Source organism: Podarcis muralis, chromosome 10 (genome assembly GCF_964188315.1).
Source record: "Podarcis muralis chromosome 10, rPodMur119.hap1.1, whole genome shotgun sequence".
NCBI classification, from domain to species: domain Eukaryota; kingdom Metazoa; phylum Chordata; class Lepidosauria; order Squamata; family Lacertidae; genus Podarcis; species Podarcis muralis.
The window spans coordinates 58,252,254-58,273,526 of NC_135664.1; the positions used below are offsets into that span (position 1 = coordinate 58,252,254).

The window sequence follows — 21,273 nt, forward strand, 5'->3', positions numbered from 1 at the left end:
TTAACAGTGAGCATCCGGACAGCAAGCTGAGAAGGCACACAGGCCAGCAGGTCCCTATTGTTTCCCTATTTAAAATACAGTAATTATTTCTAAGTTTTCATCTATACATTTCATAAAGTACTTTCATTGTAAATCAGTGCTCCTTTGCTGGTGACACATTTATTTCTCTTTTTGCCATCATGTTAAGTCGTTGCCCTAATCTGTAATGTCTCTGTGTGTGCTCAAACATTAAATGAGCATCCAACTTATTTCTTCCTAAGAGCTATTTTTTAAAGTCTTTTGATTAAGAGCAACACTGGGCATAATGGAAATGAGATTCCTAACTAAGGCCTGTCAAACGGAGAATCCCTCAAAACAGCCTTGAGAAAACTACATGGGTCCTTACTGGTCCTTACTTTTAATTCTAACTTTAAAATTACTTGCAAGATTAGATTACGCTCGCTATCTTATGAGCATTTTTTCTGATTTATTTGTGGGGATGTTAGATGACGTTGCATCAAAGTAAATGTTATCTTCACTTTCCAGGGCATTTCCCCACCACTCTCCTTACTGGGGGGGGGGGGGGGATGACTCCCATATTTTGGGAGAGCATGTTTGTTTAGCCAGGCAGATTATCTACCACTGAGCAGTCCCACCCCAGCTTCCTAATCACATGGCAATGTTTGAAATCTGGTAAATGACTCAAAGTAGCATCTGAACTGCTCTGTGAAAAGCACTGGAGCACTGTGCTGTGTATCACTCTTTCCTCATATGATGATCCCTGGAATGAACTTTTGAAAGAAGCAAAGAGGTCTGCAGAAAGAGACTTACCTATAATGATCAGGAGAATCCCAATGACAGTTTGGAAGAAGAGAGAAATGGTGATGAGAGCAGTCAGGACAGCATAATATTGGAAGGACGTCCCCTGTTCCAGCACTGCCTTCAGTTGCGCAGCGTTGGCCATGAAGAGCGCCACATCCAGCATGCTCTCAGCCACGCTTTTCTTGGTGGCGTAATGATTGATGTTGATGATGTTTTCCAACCTGGAACCAGGAATGGATGGCTAGAGGAGGAGAAAGAAAAAGGTCATGTCACATCAGAGAAAGAGATTAGTTTAAGAACATAAAAAGAGCTCTACTGGATCAGGCCAAAGGCCCCTCTAGTTCAGCAGCCTGTTCTAAGTGCGGCCAACCAGAGACCCGTGGGAAACAAGGAAGCAGGATTCAGGAAGAAGAGCACCAGGAAGTCCACAGGCAGGGCACAATCACATTCTCTTCCACTTGTGATTCCCAGCAGCTGGTGTTCAGAGGCATACTGCCTCCAACAGGGGAGGTACAGCATAGCCATCACATCCTGTAGACATTGCTAACCTTCTCCTCCATCAATTTGTCTAATCCTTTAAAAAAAACAGCAAGTTGGTGTCCATCATTAAAGATTCAGATCTTCAAATTCTACCATCTATTTTTAATAGTTATTACCTCCTGTTCTCATGGTGGCCATAGGGGGGAGCTCTGAGTAACCTCTAGTCTGGCAGCATCTGCCAGGAATGAATGGGCCAACTGCCCAACAGGATAGTAAATGTTGTTGAAAGGGAGCCAGAGCAAGATCATACTACCACTAAAGATAAACAAATATTTTGGGTACAACCCAGAGAACCTCACTGGGTTTACTGCAACCACATTCAAATAGTCCCTGCAGGTTAATTATTACCTAGCTGGAAAAGAGGTCACCCGCATGACGGCTAATTGCCTTTGCAGCTTCTTACTATCTTATGGACTGTTTTGGTGCTCAGAGCAAATACAATAAACAGCAAACTGCCATGCCGGATATTCATTAAAGGATGGCTTGCGCCAGAAACTAGGCGCAAAATGCAAGACCTGTGCTCCTTCACCCTCCCTCCCTTATACAGTGGTACCTCGGGTTACAGACACTTCAGGTTACAGATGCTTCAAGTTACAGACTCCGCTAACCCAGAACTAGTACCTTGGGTTAAGAACTTTGCTTCAGGATGAGAACAGAAATCGCACGGTGGCAGCGGGAGGCCCCATTAGCTAAAGTGGTACCTCAGGTTAAGAACAGTTTCAGGTTAAGAACGGACCTCCAGAACAAATTAAGTTCTTAACCCGAGGTACCACTGTAGTCGCTTTTAACCATTTGTCCTTGTTTCTATCTTTTTAAGTATGTATAATCCCCTTTTAATTACTAGTTTTAATCCCTTACCTGCTTTAAGTCTTATGTGTTCAGTTTATCTGTACGTTTTATCTTATGCTGGTCTGTGACTGAAATAAAGTTTGATACCTATTGAATAAACAGCAAACAACCCTGCTTCCTTACAGCCCTGCCGCAGGTCTCCTTAATAGTTGTTGTTGTTGCTGCTGCTCCATAGTTTCTCTCTCCAACAGCCATTTTATCCCCAACACAAACTTCTTGAAAACCAAAGGCGGCAGTACAGTCAATGGTCAGGGATGATGGGAGTTGCAGTCCAAAACATCTGGAGGGCACCAGATTGGAAAATGCTGCGCTAAAAGGCAAGACTGAAATTTGTTCAGACATACCAGCTAAGCTTGCAAGGAATGTGAAGCCAAACCAAGAAAAGCACAGCTGCTTTACTCCCTGGACCCCAGAACCTGTTGCTGTAGCTAAGAAGCAGACCCTCCAAGTGTCCTTATTTTCCAGGGACAATCCTGGATTTACAGAAGCCGTCCTGGTTCCTGACTTGATCCTGGAATATCCCGCTTTTCCTTAGGACATCCCTATTTTCATCAGAGAAATTTTGAAGGGTATAGAATCATGTGGCCCCCGAGCCAAGGAGATAAGGAACTAAGGAACTAGACAACCTCTAGATCAGTGTTTCCCAACCTTGGGCCTCCAGCTGTTTTTGGACTACAACTCCCATCATCCCTAGTTAGCAAGACCAGTGGTCAGGGATGATGGGAATTGTAGTTCAAAAACAGCTGGAGGCCCAAGGTTGGGAAACACTGCTCTAGATGTCACGGAAATAAACAACTACAGTGGTACCTCGCAAGACGAATGTCTCGCAAGACAAAAAACTCGCTAGATGAAAGGGTTTTTTGAGCTGCTTCGCAAGACGATTTTCCCTATGGCCTTGCTTCGCAAGACGGAAACGTCTTGCAAGTTTGTTTCCTTTTTCTTAACACCGTTAATACAGTTGCGACTTGACTTCGAGGAGCAACTCATAGAACGTGGCGTGGTAGCCTTTTTTGAGGTTTTTAAAGACTTTGGTGATTTTTGAAGCTTTTCCAAAACTTTCCCGACACGTGCTTCGCAAGACGAAAAAAATCGCAAGACGACAAAACTCGCGGAACGAATTAATTTCGTCTTGCGAGGCACCACTGTATCTGACTTTTAGAAGACATCTGAAGGCAGCCCTGTATAGGGAAGTGTTAAAATGTTTTACGTTTTATTATGTTTTTATATATGTTGGAAGCCACCAAGACTAGCTGGTACAACCCAGTCAGATGGGCAGGGTATAAAGAAGAAAAGTATTATTAATTAAATAGGACATCCCTATTTTCATTGGAGAAATAGGGTATGGAATGGGGTGCAGGACAAGGAGACCTCAAAAGAACAGAACAAAAAAAGAGGGAGGGAACTCAGGGGCTCAATAAAGAAAAATATTTTTTTAAGATTTTAAAAAATAAACTAATGAAAATGTTGAGTTGCATCCATTGTGGGTTTTTGAAGGAATATTTGCAGAGACTTTTCATGGGCAGCAAAGGCCCTATGGCACAGGAGATACTGGTGGGCACCCATGGACATTGTGTGTGGGGTCACTGGTTTTGTTTGACCCTCTGTCTGTTAGCCTTTAAGCCCCACAAGACTGCTACTTTTGCAGCAACTGACTAACATGACTACCCTTCTGGAAGCAGCTATCATAAACCCCTAGGTTACTGGGAGTGGAAACTGCAGATGCTCACTTGCTCATCCCATGTTCAGAACAGAAAAAAAAATCCAGTTAATACATCACTGCTGTTGTTTACAATCTGCAGATGATACATGACAATACGTAATTGATTACTCACCTCCCCACCCCAGTTGTATTGTGTTTCCTTTGCAATGAAACCAATGGTGTGGAACAATGTAATGATAACGTAATTAATTGTGCAAAATTTCACCATAGCAGACAGTGAGACGAATAAAGGGGTTTTTTGTTGGAAGCCAAACTGCAGAGGAACAGAAACAGGGCAGCATATGACAAATATGGGGCAGGAAGGGAATCAATGCCTTCTTACATCCCTGGTTACCAGTGTCATTGCCCGCTTTGAGGTCTTTAGGCAGCGAGGGAAGAAACAAAAGGGCAACAGGAGAGCACGAGACAGAAAGACAGGGATCATGTGAATGATAAATAACCCTCTTTGAGTGTGTCTGCTGGCAGAGACTAGCTGTGGAGGCACTTTATTAAAAAGCCATTAATTCCAAGCAAGTTGCTGTGGGATTCCAAATAAAACGCAGAAAGACACCCAGACAAATTCACACACAGGGAACAAAAAAGGCACCCCATCTACTGGGTGCAGGAGTCCAGGCACTTTATGATTGTACAATCACACTGTTTTCTGAAGGCTAGAGATACAGAATTTGTTCAGCACTGACTGAGGTCACCACTAGAACTTGAGCCAAAAGGCAAGAGGAGAAGAAAGAATGCAAAACAGCCCCCTTTTTGCAAAAGCTTGTCCCTATTTCTTAGCTTAACAGAAAAATGGGGAATCCATATTTCTAAAACACATCTGCTACTGAATGTCACCAAATCTTGATTTCCCCCCACAGCTTTATCTGCCACTAACCTGTATTTAAAATATACGAATACACACATATTTCAGAAATCTGACATGTTTTAGGATTTGCAACAAGTATTGATGTAAACCACATTAAGCATATTACGGAAAGCATATAAATACATATAAATTGATATTCTCATTGGCATCAAGAAGCCATTTACATCAGCAAGGTATTCATAACTGAGCTGTTCAAAAGCTCTGGGTTTGCCAATCTCAATGTTCAAAAGCCTCAAAGCCAAAATACTGTACTGTATTAACAGTCACGACATTTTAAACATAATACATCTTCTGATATTCTCTTGCAATGCTTTCCATTTTCTGGTACTTGCTTCTTTAACTGAAAGGTAAGATTTTTTAAAAAATATGGTAGTTTAATCAGAATTTAGCACTCCAATGAAAGCGCACTGCTAGTAAGCTAGTGTTAAATTCCAACTTTCAATCTTTCATCCTGTAAATGGCCCTGTATCAAGAAGTAATTCTTGACACATTTTTCATTCCCATGGCAACATATCACCTGTTGTTTACATAGCAGAAGGATGTGTCTAGCCACACCTGACCAGCAAGTCTAACACATAAACCCTGTCTTATTTAACCTCCAGTCTCGTAACAGATGCACACAGAGATCAGTTGTGCCCCAGACTGCTTAAATAAGGGCTGAGTCTGCAAAGTGGAGCAAATTTGAAGCTCTGCACCAAGAACAGGTGGTACAATCCAACTGCATTGACTGCATTCTGTTAACATTTCCACCAGTACCCGTTTCCTGAAATATGTGTGCCAGCAACCTCCCACAAAGAGTTATTGCAAGTTAGGAAAATACCACACTTTTTCTTTATTTAACTGTTTATTAAATTTGTAGATCACTTCCCAGATGAAGTCCTCAGAGTGGTTCATAATAAAATAAATGTCTCAAATGATTTTAAACATTTATCATATAAACTAGTTTAAAACAACAATAAAATCCAAGGCAAAAATCAGTAACACCTCTCTAATTTAAAACATACCAACTAATAATTGCTCAGGTTAGATCCTGACTATGCAAAAAAAACCTCCCCAAAATGGCAATATTATTCACTAAGTGGTTTTCCTCCCCAGGTTCTAAATGTGCAAAACTGAAGCTCAAATGTTAAAACTTCTCATTTTACTTGGGAGTCTTTTGTTTGAGCTTTCACAAAGCTACACACTTCCCAGATGTGCTTTTTCAATGCTGTCCTCATGAAACTGGGCGGGGAGGCAAAGGGACAGAAGAGGCTGCCAATAGTGATCAAACGGGAGACAAAGATTTGTTTCCAAATCTGAGCTTAACAGACAACATTCAAACTGTTAATAGATGCGGTGCCATGCCCCTGCTGACACATTCCCTTTCCAAGAAACAACATGGAATAAAGGACAAGAACGAGATCTTGGCTTTGGCCCTGCAGTGCACAACGTTTAAAGTGCAGGTAAATCACTGCAAAAGGATGCCAGTGGACAGCTTTATGGCTTCCTTGGAACACTTAAAAAGGCACACAGTCATTCCATCAGAATCAAATGCCAATTAATTGTTTCTCATCCTTCCATCACACTCCCCTGATATTGTAATTGGGATTACAGACAAATGTAAAAACAGCAAGTCTAAATTTTTTTAGCCTTCTAGGGAGTATTGGGGGTGTACCGTATCCAGGCCCCATCTTTAAGGAAGTCCCAAAGATGTCTTTCCCCTACAAGGAACCCGTGTTTCACCAAAGGATGGAGACAGCTGGGTTTTATAATTTAGGATATGGAGAAAACAAGCATTGCATGCTCCATCCCTGCAGTCCTGGGAGGGCAGCCTGAAATCTACACAGCACCCAGCAGAGCCTCGTTTCAGTGCCTCCAACCTCTTCCCCCTGTATTCTATCTTGCTTAAAGGTAAAGGTACCCCTGCCCGTACGGGCCAGTCTTGACAGACTCTAGGGTTGTGCGCCCATCTCACTCAAGAGGCCGGGGGCCAGCGCTGTCCGCAGACAGTTCCGGGCCACGTGGCCAGCGTGACATCGCTGCTCTGGCAAGCCAGAGCCACACACGGAAACGCCGTTTACCTTCCCGCTAGTAAGCGGTCCCTATTTATCTACTTGCACCCGGGAGTGCTTTTGAACTGCTAGGTTGGCAGGCGCTGGGACCGAACAATGGGAGCGCACCCCGCCGCGGGGATTCGAACCGCCAACCTTTCGATCGGCAAGCCCTAGGCGCTGAGGCTTTTACCCACAGCGCCACCCGCGTCCCTGTGTCTTGCTTACCAGATGCAAACTCCATAGCTTCACCTTAGTCAATTTTTCTCCACCGACCCATCAGCTCTGTCTACCATCTAACCTGATGAGGAGTTCCTTGAACTCAAAGCTTGCACGCTATTTTGTGACACTTTGTTTGGTCTAATAAGAGGCTGCACCAGGTGACCACTCCAGGTGACTTCCTGATTTGCTGCACAAAGCTTACATGGTGGTTAGCCAAAACAAAAAAAAATTCCTTCCAGTAGCACCTTAAAGACCAACTAAGTTAGTTCTTGGTATGAGCTTTTGTGTGCATGCACACTTCTTCAGATACACTGAAACAGAAGTTGCCAGATCCTTCTATATAGTGAGAAGGTGGGGAGGGGTATTACTCAGAAGGGTGGTGGGAATGGTGGTTAGCCATTACTGATCAACCATTCTGATGTTAATGGGGTAGTTTAACAACAATGAGCATCCATCCTGCATTCATCCTGACTTGCTTGTGGGGTGTTTACACGTCTTCCTGCTAGTCATTTGTTCATCCCACATTTTCCCTGTCACTCGCCAAAGTACAACAAAATCATATCCTGCACAAAGGCTTCATCTGGCTTTCCTTAGAGCTACGGCAGCAGCAAGCAACTGGGAAAGCTCATCAAATCCCAGTATTGCCATCTGGTTTGAATGCCTCTGGGATCACATTGTAATGGAAAAGTTTGCTCAAGCAAATGAAGGAAGCAGAAGGGCAGAGTTTGCAAGAAATGTTCTATACCACCTGGTATCCTTTTCTCAATTATGCAGATCACTCATTGGGACAAATTTAAAACACGGCTGACTTGATGAAATGCCTTTAAAGCTACCTTAATCTTTCATTGGACAGATATATATTTGGCCTACAAGTTGTTGTTTTTTTTAATATTTAAGGGTTTTCTATAATGTAACATTTCCCCCTAGTTAATTTTATGCTGCTCTACCAGCTGATAGTTTAGGTTTTGATTATTATATTCATTTTAGTATTTTCCTTATGTTTTTATCCTTACTATAAAGTACCCTGGGAATTTATTTTTGATGAACAGCATATAAATACTCAAAATAAATAAAAACACAAAAATAGGTTATTTGTCTGTACAGTGGTACCTTGGTTTAAGAACAGCTAAGTTTATGAACAACTTGGATTAAGAACGCTGCAAACCTGACAGTAGATGTTTTGGTTTGTGAATTTTGCCTTGGAATAAGAACATGTTTCGCTTCCTGTTGAGTGTGTTCCATTTGTAAATTGAGTCCCCCACTGCTATGGGAAAGCACACCTTGGTTTAAGAATGCTTTGGTTTAAGAATGGACTTCTGGAACGGATTAAGTTTGTAAACCAAGGTACCACTGTATCTTCATTAGGCAAGTCTGTAATGTCAAGACTAGGCAGTATCCAATGATGCCTCCCTACTTGTGAAATAAGACCAGGGTCTGCCCATTCCACCCCCCAAGTTTCTACCTTGACCCCCAAATCTGATCAAAAGGGTTCTCCAACCTGCTGGAGCAGTTATGAAGGGTGCTTGTGGGGCTGCAGGTGGACAAAAAGAAATGAGAAGCAGATATCTGCTCGTGCAAAACTCTTAGGATAACTCTTGCTTTGATGCAACATCATCTAACCTCCACACAAACAAATCAGAATAAATGCTCATTAAATAGCCAACAGCCACCTAATGTCCCTGCAAACAAATCAGGGTGGAAGATCAATAAACAGGTCATCTGGAAGCACCCAGAGATCACTTCTTAAGTTCCCTGCTAAAAAGAACAGTAGATCGTCAAGACGCAAGCTCCAGGAGGCTGCTGTGCATTGCCTCCTCCTGGCTGACCTAAACCTGACCTGGGTCAGCCATGACCATTAAAAACAGGACATTGACACTCTGTGCGAGCCCAGTATTCAGTGTGTTAGGTTTCAGCATGACCTGGGATGGGATGGGTGTGTGCAAAAGCACGCAAAGATTCATGTCCCAGATACTGTTGCAAATAACCTTGCTGGGTGGTGAGCAGGGGGAATCATCGGGGCGCTTCAGCGTTAATGCAGATTCAGATTCCTTTTTAATTTATATTTATACATTTCTGGATATGCTATAGCCTGCGATAACCAAGTATGCTCTTACAAAGACAACAGGTGCAATTGAGCCAAAATTAAGCACTTCTACATTCAACCGAGCTCAGTCAGAGAGTTAAGCATGTGCTTAACCCCTCGGAGTGTCATCAATGAGAAGCTCAGCGGTAAAGCGAATGCTTTGCATGCAGGAGGTGCCAATCCTGGCATTTCTAGTTAAACTGATCTCAGGAAGCAAAGCTGGGAAGGATTTATGCCTGAGACCAGAGAGCCACGGCCAGCTGGAGTGGACAATGCACTGCAAGGCTAGGTAGGTCAGTGGCCTGGCTCAGTATAAGGTGGTTCCTACGCTTAACTATGAGAACCAGTTTTGCATGGTGGTTAGAGTGTCAGACTAGGACCTGAGAGACAGAAGTTCAAATCCACACTTCGCCATGAAGCTCGTTGAGAGGCCTTGGGCCTCTCAGCCTAACCTACCTCACAGGGTTGTTGTGAGGATGGGAAGAACCTCGTATGCCCCCTTGAGCTTCTTGGGGGAAAAGGTGGGATGTAAACACAATAAGCAAGCAAGTAAAGTGGCCTGGAAAATTATGGGGTAGGACTGCAGCTTGGTGCCAGAGCATCTGCTTCGCATGCAGAAGGTTCCATGTTCAATCGCCCTCAAGTGGCAGGCTGGCATTGTTTTTAAAAGAGCTGGCACCCATCAACCATAGCCTTTCTCTGTGGGGATTTCTTCACCCACCCTCAGTGTCAGACCTTTACCTTGGATGTCATTCATCATGGATTGTCAAGGCCAGAACGGATTTTTGTCCAGCTACAACTGGCTGGGGGTTTTTCGACTTTCCTTTAGTAAATGGAAACATGTTATTGTGAGGGGTTACATTTCCTGTCACAACGGTGGTGGAAAACGTCTTTGGGCAGGACCATCGACTGAAGAAGTGCCACAACAACAGGCCACAGTCCTCACTTAGGGCAGCCCGGCCGAACATTGCTCACCTCAGGCTGCTAGCTGGTTCCCAAATGCTTGGTCTGCACCACAATGGGGGCTGCTACGTAGGCAACTCTCAAGGAGTGTGTCCGCTAGGAGAGCTGGTTGTGGTTTTGAACAGTGGGCAGGTTGCCATGCCAACCCCACACACTTGTCGCCAATATCGTTGTGGCCTACTTGAACCCATTCCATGGACTGGTGTCTCATCTTGGGACATGCCCTTGCACAAATGCTTCCATTTTACTTTAAAGGTACTCTGAAAAAGCTGTTTTTATTTTATTTTTTTACTACTTTAAGTGCATAGGCTATATATCTCCAAAATCCCACATGCTTCACTGGTTTGGATGTGGGCACTTTTCTAGTAGCACTTACAGTCCTTTAGGGCAAAGCCATTTCCCCTGTGCTGCATCTACAGAGATGGTGTCTTAGTAACTAAGTCTCACCCGCCCAAAATATAAATCTCCTCAGCTGGTGTAAGTGGGGATTCACCTCCAGGAGCGGCTAGGACAGGTTGCACACACTGGATAGAAACCTCAGCATGAGCAAAGAATGAGGAGGACACATGCCTTTCGCAGCACAGTTATTTGAGACCAACCTGTCTCCCTGCTGTGGCCCACAAGAGACAACGCCAACTGTTCTTGAACGAGAGGAGCAGGCCTGCAAAAGTCTCAGAGGGGGGAGATTTCTTGTGGATGTGCACACACTCTCTCTCCCCCTTGTCCTTTGGCTGACATTGAAACACAATTCTGCTTCTCAGCTGTCTGGTTGCTTGGAACCTTCAGAAACTTTGCCTGTCAGATCAAGTGCAGCACACTCCACAAAGCCTCCTCGAACTCTGCTACCTCCATTTTTTTTTTAACCTACCATGTAGCACCTAGGAAAGCCTACCCTATTAAGGATGCTCCTCTTAATGCAGATCAAAGCAGACATTGTGGTTTTAACACCAAGCTGGCCATACACCCACACCCACACCTTTGCTTAACTTCCAGCCTGATAAAGAGCTCTGGATATCTTGAAAGCTTGCTCACTATTTTGAGGAATTGGGGTCATAGCCATACCGTAAGTTGAAATCACTCCTACACAACTTCTTAATAGTCATGGCCTCTCCATAGTCCTGGGAACTGCAGTTTGTTGAGGGTGTTAGGGGAACAGGACAGTTAACCAAGCCCTTGTGTGGAGGAACATCAGACATAGCTGTCAATGGGCAGTTGATTGGTTTGGTAGACACACAATGTACCGTATTGGCCTGAATATAAGCTGCACTTTCCCCCCAAATTCTGACTGTGAAAAGTTAAAGTGCGGCTTAAATTAGGGACCTTACAAAAACTGGCTTTTATGATATTGCTGCTGAAACAGACATACAGTAAAATGGAATGGGTGTCAGTGCCTGTGGAATTTAAAGGGAGCAGCTTATATTCAGGTATTGTCTTTTTTTCTTTTCCCCCTTGAATTTTAAAGGTGCGGCTTATATTCAGGCCAATACGGCACATAATGGTCAGATGAATCATTATCACCCCCATTTTGTTGATTGGGGATAACAAGTAGAAATAGGTAGGTGATGATGATGATTTCTGGACCAGACCCAAATGATGTCATTGCCAGTGGGGCTGCTTGAGGATTTCATTCAGATTTCACTTTTAAGTGAAGCAGCCTGATTTGCAGTTCCTGAACTAATGTGTGGATTGGAGTACCACTGCCTTTTGGTTTTCATCCATCTCTGAATTTTGCAATTCAATTCCCAGCTCAAAAAATAACAAAAAACAAAATGCATATAAAATGTGCATTTTTGTTTAAGGATGGTTTGAAAGTACATACTTTTGGCTAAAATGCATATCAAGTGTATTTTATAGTAAAATGAGTAAAATAAGTGCACATTTTGTGGGAAAACACAGTAAAAATAAGAATTTTAATGTGAATGATTTTACAAATATTCTCAGATTGATACAGAAATAGGATGAAATGAATGAATGTGTGTGAAACTGGCATTCACTTATCAATGAAAATGAGTGAAACTGATATCAGCTTGAACACTGATTGATATTGATTGATGCTTAGCAATGCTGAGAGGTGGTATTAAGAAATATTTTTTCTCTTTGCTTGATGAAGCCCCATTTTCTTGATGTTAAAGTAACTTCAAACGAACATGAGCCTAAAAACTGCTTTGCAGACGCTCTTGCGACTTGCTAATGCAGTTTCATATACAGTAGCTCCCAGGGGAAACCCTTTCCAAGATGAGAAGTGTCATGTGTACAAGGAGGATTACTTAGAATAATTATTTTAAAAACCAGGACACAGAAGCTCTATATATTTGACTCACTCCTATTTAGCAACCACAGCGGATTCCTCGCCAACAGTGCTTAAGGTAGGAAAAGAAATCAAATTAGAAAGACCCTGAAATTAAAAGTAGGTTAGCAGGAAGCGGAGGGGGAGCAATGTATTAAAAATTGAAGAGAAGTAGGGAAGCACAGGAATAAGTGCACAATTATTCTTACAAATATAAAAGTGTAAAGGTAACTAGTTTCCCAGGATTGCATGCTTATGCCCCCAAATCCTAAGAGCCAAGTCTAAGAAACATAAATGGCCTTTACATCTGAGGTTCAAGTAGTTCCCTTCTTACCCACAGTTATGATCCCAATTTGAAGAGCTTTTCTGTGAAACTTAGGTCCAAGATCAATGTTTCATCCAGAACAAAAGAGTAATGGATCTGTACAGAAGAGAGCAGCAATTTGGGGGGTAGGTCCTTTTCTCATGCTGAGAGGACCCTGTGATGATCTAGTGACTACCTGTGACTATTAAGACGTCCTAGAATGTGATCTTGAGAACTACTTAGAATATTTATTTTTAAAACCTGTTTTTTCAAAAGAAGGAAGTAGCTTGAAAGCTACAATTTAACTATGGAAGTTGCTTGGCATGTTTTGACCACTACTTTTACCAAAAGTACAAAAAAGGGCTGCTGCTGTTTCCATTGCCTCTGAACACAGTGTGCCTCTAAATATAAGTTGCTGGGGCCCACAAGCGGGGAGAATGCTATTGCATTCAGGCTCCGCTTGCAAGCATCCCAGGAGAAGAAGAGTTTGGATTTGATATCCCGCTTGATCACTACCAGAAGGAGTCTCAAAGCGGCTAACTATCTCCTTTCCCTTCCTCCCCCACAACAAACACTCTGTGAGGTGAGTGGGGCTGAGAGACTTCAAAGAAGTGTGACTGGTCCAAGGTCACCCAGCAGCTGCAGGTGGAGGAGCGGAGACGTGAACCCGGTTCACCAGATTACAAGTCCACCACTCTTAACCACTACACCACACTGGGACTTGCCTTAGCTGCAAGGGGTTGGACTTGGGGTTCCCTTCCAACCCTACAATTCAATGGCCTCAGAAGGTGGCAGGCTTTCATTCGTGGGAGGTTTTTCAACAGAGGTTGGATGGCAACCCATCATGGATTCTTCAGCCATGATTCCTGCATTGCAGGGGTTTGGATCAGATGACCTCTTGGGATCTCTTCCATCTCTATGATTCTATGGTTGGCCACTGTGAGAACAGGGTACTGGAGTAGATGGGATTTTGGCCTGTTGAAACATGGCCTTTCTTATGCATTATGATAGTATCTTTATCAGGGGAAATGAAGATACACATAGCTTCTGGAGAAAGATGTTGCCTTTATGGCCTGTTTGTGGGATTCCCATATAGACATCTGATAGGCCTCTTTGTTTTATTCAGATGGTTTTTTGGGGGGATGTTTTAAATCCAATCCCTACAGTTACAGAAAAATAGACAATTCTTTAATGCCTTCTGCAAAAGTGGAACATTTCCTTGCTTGCAAAGATGTGACATAGAAATTATGGGCAGTTTGCCTAAAGATCTGTCATTCTGGTAGGCCCTTAATTGCTGCATTTTTGGCCACTGAGGCAAGATATGTCACACTTTTAATTATATCTTTGGTTTGGACTACAGAAAATGTAATCAACACTGCAGCCCCCTCACAAAGTTGCCAAACAATAATAGCTAGGGACCTGTATGAACCTGTTTTGCCTTTATTTTGTACTGTGAATACCTACTCCTGAAAATCCTCATAAACTTCAACTATTTCTAAGGTTGTTTTTTAATAGCACACACACACCAGTTGGTCAAATGAAATATATCCCTTTTACCTCTTTGGTGGGCAAATGTGAAAGTGAGAATGTCTCCAGCGAAAGGCATGGGCTTGCCCTGGAATGTACCTGTTGTCAAGCAGAGAGATATATGTTTCTTACACAACTGGAAAATCAAGATATACCCAGTGTATAAACTCTTGACCCATTCTGAAGTGAGTGATGCTTTTCATGGCACTTGCACCATAGAAACCTTAATGCAATGCTCCCTGAACCGTTTCTCAAGTTGCTGCCTGTCCACGTGATCTGCCTTGACAGGGAGATCAGCAAGAGGAATTATGCGAGGCAGGAGAATGGAACAATCTATGGGCAGTCTTTTTCTTCAAGCAGCTGATATATTTTTTTAAACTCCACACTCAGGCCAGCCCTACAATTAGACAGAGTGCAGTGGCCCCCTCAGGCAGTGGTTGCTGGAGGTCGCAGCAAGTTGCTGGGGGAAGAAAACTAAGTGTACTACATAGCCTGCCCCGCTAAGTTTGCTTGTTGTCCTTCTGTATGAGGAATGTGTGTGCATGTGACACATGATGCGGTACAGATGCAGGCCCCCACTTATGCGTGGTCGACTTGCATGTATCACGAATACGTACGGCACCATGAAATAAATAAATAAATAAACAGAACCATACCAGGAAATGGTGGGAGAGAGCTAGAGAGTCCGTGGGGCACGCAAGAAGACACCCCCACCCAGAGCCCAAAGAGGACGTCTGTGAGGGTGGAGGACGCCCCAAAGAGATGGAGACTCAGCGGGGCTTTGTTTGGGCTGTTCAGCCTCCCTGCCTAACAGCTGATGCATGGGGTAGTGCGGCAGCAGCATTCCTGCAAGTCCTCCAGAATAACTCAGGAAGAGCAGATACAGAACATACTTCTACCGTTGGGAGCACAGCAAGGAGTGTGCAATGGAGTCCAAGTTTGCTTTAAACTGGTGGGCTTTAATCATAGTAGGGTCAGCCTCTAACACCACCTGAAACATGAGACCTTAAGAACATAGGAAGAATCCTGTTGGATCAGGCCAAAGGTCCATCTAGTAAGTTCACCTTCCTGTTCTCATAGGGGCCAATCAGATGCCCGTGGGAAGCCCCAAAGCAGGACCTGAGTGCAACTGGGCTCTCCCCACTTGTGACTCCCAGCAACCGACATTCAGCAGCATGCAGCCTCCAACAGCAGAAGCAGAACATGGCTAGCAGCCATTGATAGCCTCCTCCTCCAAAATTTCTCTAACCCTCTTTTAAAGCCATCCAAGTTTGTGGCCACCACTGCCTCCTGTGGCAGTGAGTTCCACAGTTTAACCTATGCACTGTGTGAAGAAGTACTTTCTTTGTCTGTCCTTAATCTTCCAATATTCAGCTTCATTGGATGTCCTGGATTCTAGCGTTATGCCAAGAGAAAAACTTTTCTCCGTCCATTTTTTATGTACCATGCGTAATTTTATATTCTTCCACCATGTCACTAACCTGCCTTTTCTGTCTTTAATATGCCCTTTTCCTTAAGCCTGTCTCTTTTTCTCCTTCTCACTCTTTCTTCTATCTTTGCCTTCTCTGTATTGTTTTCTTCCCCTTTCCATTATTCTATTGTATTCTTATTTCTAAAAGCAAACACATGGGCCAACCAGCAGGTGGTGCTGGATGGTAAATCTACACTGAGCTTGCTCTCTGCCCCCCCCCCCCCCCCGCCCTGAGTAATCTTTCCTAGTGCATTAATCATCTGCTCTCCATCCTTGTCGGCCTAATGCACCGGCAGATTTCCAGTGCATTATGGATTAGATGTGATAACGCCTAAAAGGGGTCATATGTTATCAGGATAATATATCCCACTCCTGCAAGAAACCACAAAAGTGCATTTGTGTAATTCAGAGGCAACCTGTATTATTATTAGGACTTGAAAGGATGGAGGTTAAGAGTTCAGAAACCAACAAAAAATGTTCATTTATATTTCCAGACACTTAATGCAACTTATTTAGAGCAAAGGACCGCAGCTTTATCAAGGACTGAGAGCTACCCTGCCCATATAAATACATACACTAACGAGGGCTCTTGGATGTGATCATTCTGTGCTGCATGAAAACCTATATTAGGATCTTAGCAGCACTAGAAAAGAAGAAACACAGGAAAACCAAGCCACGAAGAACATGCAAGCATCTTGAGGATCCAGCTTGAGGCAACAATTATCAAATTACACACTGGATTGGTGCACATTAATGTGCTGGGAGAGGAGCTGACATGTGCTTTGAAAAATTAAGCCACCATCTTGGATGTCTCCACCACTCCACGTCCCTTGGAGCCATGGATGCAGCACTGATACAAGAAAGCAACCTTTTTTCGTGTGGCAGCTCCCCCACTTTTGTGCTACAGCACCCACCTGTCTATTGCCACCAGACAGGTGCCTTCATTATACTGTACTCTTTTCGTTGCCTGCAAAACTCCCTCACATTTTTTGTTTAAGCAAGCCTACTAAGATATAGAAAACATTGACACTTGTTTTAATCTGTTTTTAGTTTAGCACTGATTTTAATTGTTATTATTTGATTGTTTGAGTCTTTTGAACAGTTTTTACTGATAACCTGATTGTTTTGTTCCTTTTGTAAATCACTTTTAGGTTGGTTTTTTTTTAAATAATCAGACAGTTTATGAATTTCATGAAATAAATAAATAAATCTTTTTCCTTCACCCGAGTTCTGATACAGGAAGGCATAAAGCAGGCCATTGAGGGTGGCAGCGTGGAAATCAGAGGTGCAGTCCAGAGAGGATTTTTGGCCTGGGGAGTGTCCCAAGAGCTAGATAGAGAAGTCTGGAGGGCTGTAGTTATATACGGTACAAAGTATTGCAAAAATGCCATGAATCGCCAGCACTCTCTCCTCCAAATGAAACTGGCCCTTGGGTCTTATTGACGCTCAAGGAAGTGAGGAGTATCAATTTTGGTTTATTATATGTACTGTGAGCTGCTTTTGAGGAGCATTGTTTGTGGGGAAGTGGCATATAAATTCTAAGCGAATCTAGAAAGTGTGAGGGCTTGTCATCTGCCCAACTATTATTTGGAAATCTAGCCAAAGTTAAGCACTTTGAAGTTGGGATAACAGTCTGCTTAAATTTCATTTCCACTGAAATGCATGGGACTTTTAAAAAGTTATTTCTATATCTAACTGATCAGGCAGTTGAAACATCTTTTTTTTGTCTTCTTCAGTTGAGCCAAAGTGGACTTATGCACATGCATTACGGAAAGTAACACACAAAGGTTCATTACATTAGGGGAAATTGATTTGCAAAAAAAAAAGGATATATTAGGCAACACTGCAAACAAACATGCATATTTGGAGAAATTTGCATTAAAATGCTGGTGAATTTTCATGAGGACTTCAAAAGAAAATTGTGAGCTGATGTGGAGATGTGGAGAACTGTACTTAAAACTGGGACAATGAGAAACTGAGAGAAACCAAAGTAGATAGATTTCTCTATTCCCATACACCACTCTGTCCTCCAACAGAAGGACACAGCCAGGGGGTTCAGGAAAAAACCCTACTACCCCACACCAAACCGAGGCAGTAAGTCACTTCATTCATTGATCCTGCACAGCAACTGTCTCTAGGGTTTCACACTAGAGACATTTCGAGCCTCATCTGGAGATGTCACGAATTGAACCTGAGACCTTCTACATACAAATGACATGACTACCATTAAACAAGGGTTGGGCTCTATTCCCAGATTGCCTCTGTTCACCGCAAGGAAAGGGAAGAACTACTTCCTCTCTAGAAAGTAGGGCAGAGAGAAATTGGGGCTCTCCTAGGATGACTTTGTATAACATGACTCTTCTAGTAGAGAATGTAGGCCCTGAGCATAAAATGCACGTGCCAGGGATAGGCAAAATTGGCCCTCCAGATGTTTTGGGACTACAACTCCCATCATCCAAGACCACTGGTCCTGTTAGCTAGGGATGATGGGAGTTGTAGGCCCAAAACACCTGGAGGGCCAAGTTTGCCTATGCCTGGCATATGTGAACAGTGCAGTGGAAAGACACTGACTTCTGAAAAGCACTCAGCACAATTCACCCCACAGGAATGCAATCTCTGAGCGGGATTCAGAGCCGTTACAGGAAAGCAATGCTGCATTGCAATGCTGATCCTCTCTACTTCCTTCACAATGGAAGTCCAGTGTTCTGATGTGCAAATGTATGAAATTAAGGCATGGTTTACTTCTACATGAGGGATGTGCTTATGTCTGAGGATCAATTCTGGATCTGCCTGAATCACTTAGCAAAGGGGAGGAGTGTCTAATTTGGACAGTGAAAGGAACAATAGGGTTGGGGTGCTGAACCTTCTCCCACCTGTGGCTTACCTCTCTGCAGTATTAGTTTCTCTCTTATCACATCTGCATCATACACTTAAAGCACATTTAAAGCTCACAGCCAAGTTTGGCCACCACTGATTTAAAGCATGAACAAAGCAGAGTTGGGTTTAAGCAAATGGACCCGCTGTCACTACGCCTAGTTTGGACCTGAAAGTCAAACAACCAGTCTGGTGAGACACTCTGGGTGTTGCCAGAAGATGAAAGGAAATTGTTAAGGAAACTGCCTATCAGGAGTAAGTAACTGGCTGTGTGGTTGGCACCAAGCAACACATGGAGCCTGGGAAATGTGGGTGGGTGGTGCTTTTTCTTTTCTGGTTTTGTTTTACCTTCCCAAAACCAAAGAGCACTGACTGAGCGCTGCTTAGGAAGTAGGTCAAGAGGAAATCGTCTCTCACTTCATATTCATATCATTATTATTTTACATGAGCAAGGCAGTGTACTCTCCATCATTGTGGAGTGGAAACCGAAGACTGCTGCTTCTTGGAAGGAAGTTTTGAAAAACAATGTGCACAGTCAAATATTGCCTCCAAGATGACATCTGCAAGCGATCTCCACTTTCAATTCCCCATTGCAAGTTTCCCCAGTAGTTAATTGAACAATTCAGGGGGGGGGGAGAGAATCTACCGCATGATGCACTTATTCCTACTACAGTGAAAGCCAAACTTTGTCTGCTCCTAGGATGCAGACCAATAACTGCCCTTTGCCAGTGGTGCTGGAGGAGTTACTGGAAACTCTTAAGGGCATCATCCATATGGAGCTGCAGTTTGCATCTGTTACTTTTCACTGAAACCAACAGCCCATTCCCATTGCCAAAATCCTTCAGAGTGTGGACTGCTGGAAAGTACCCAGATCTTTGATTCACATTCCAGCAACATTTTTTTCTCCGAACACTGAAAAAAATCATGAGGGGAAAAGTTAGTTTTTGCATGTGATCACCGTGGCAATGGAAAATGGTTGCATTTCTCCCCCCCCCTTTTTTTTTTTTTAAAAGACTAAAATGATTTGAGTTGTAGCTGTTTAAGAAGAAGATCTAATTTACTTAAGGTTGTAATTTGGAATATCTCTATCCGGAAAGACAATGATTTTTACACATGTGAAATTGGAGCAAACAACCCTCAAAGTGAAGTCTAGTTTCAGTAGCAGTAGCTCTTTCACCTTCAACTTAAATGGATTATAGATGTAAATGAAAAATTTGGGGTTCTCCACATGTTGTTGGACTGACACCCATAGTGCCTGTTGATTGGCCATGCTGGCTGAGAATGATGGAAGTCCAACAACATCTGGAGGCTGAGAGGTTCCACATCCTTGTCCTGCATCTTATACAAATATACATACATAGTGTTATGAGGTGTGTGTTTTTTTTTGGGGGGGGGGAAGTAGGCTGTATGCTGAGACCCATCTTTAGCAAAACAGCATATATGCTTAAAATTTAATATATCTGGTCTGGTGTATATACAGAATTCTGTTGCTAAGTCTATCATTTCCATGTAGGGAGCTGATCTATGCATGCAAATTTGGATCACCTCCTTCCATGGAAGTGAATGGAGATCCGTACAGACACAAGAACTCTATGTGCATCAGAGAGCATGGGCACTCCCATGCACTCTTACTGTGAGACAAGTAAGTTCCATTGCACTCACAGGGCCTTACTACCCAGGCAGTAGCTTTGAACCAAAGCTCCATATCTATTCTGAGTCTGACCAACAGAACTCTGCCTCACCTTCTCATTGATTTCAGCACTGTGGGGCAGCGCTCTCTCTCTCTCTCTCTCTCTCTCTCTCTCTCTCTCTCTCTCTCTCTGTGTGTGTGTGTGTGTTTGTAATTTGGAAGAGGTAAGGCTATGTGAGTTGGTTAAAGGCTGAAGGCCTCTCTGAGGACCTGATGTGATTATAGGGCAGATCTGCTGCCTTCTAAGAGTGCCTGCTGACTGTTTGCATCCACTTACGCTGTTTCTATATTTGTAAATGAAGCAAGCATTGCAAAAACAGTGTAAGTCTTCAGTGCTCTCTCATCTAAAGGAGGCCAAGCCTGGGTAGCGCTGCCCGAGGAATTTGTCACCACTCGAGGAAGTGGGAAAGCAAGCAAGCAACAGAGTGAATCAATTAACTGTTAAGATCATGCTGTCTAAAAACATGGATTCTGAAATATACTCAGAGTATATTTCATGCTCTTTATTGCAGCTTGTAAAACAGTGATTGAATTGCCCCCAAACCTCAGGCTTTTCTATACATTATTTCCACAATGAGTCCCATCTGATTGGCTGATTCTGCTTCCCTCCTGGAGCCTGATTGGTCTTCTCCTGCAAGCCAATCAGTTGTTGCATTCTAGGATCCTACTTGCCTATTGTTCTAGGATCCAAGCTTAGTACATAACATAACATAACATAACATAACATAACATAACATAACATAACATAACATAACATTCGTTGACCATCCCGCTAAAGTACTTCCCCCTGCCATGCACAATGCATTCAGCTTCTCCTTGTTTTTTCCCACAACATCCTTCACAGTCTTCACCAAGGACCGATTTAACATGATTTGAATGTTTTAACAGCAAAGAAAGGGAAATGCCAACATTATTGCTGTCTCATTTTAATACATACATAGTCTAATGTTGCATGCTGCCCTGAACAGGATGTTCTAAAGCTCATAACCTTAATTCTCTCTTATATAACTTTAATCAACAGACAGACAGGTCACTGGAAGCATGAACTGG

At 43.1% G+C, this 21,273-nt stretch overlaps 1 protein-coding gene across 2 annotated transcripts in view; it reads right to left on the bottom strand.

Moving 5' to 3' along the window:
* NINJ2 (ninjurin 2) overlaps positions 1 to 21,273 on the bottom strand; it is an 87,032-nt gene that overhangs the window by 4,840 nt on the left and 60,919 nt on the right. For both annotated transcript variants that reach the window (XM_028746645.2, XM_028746646.2), the window contains one exon: positions 811 to 1,042. In XM_028746645.2, the coding sequence (XP_028602478.1) occupies positions 811 to 1,042 (232 nt within the window). The remainder of the gene's footprint in view (positions 1 to 810; positions 1,043 to 21,273) is intronic.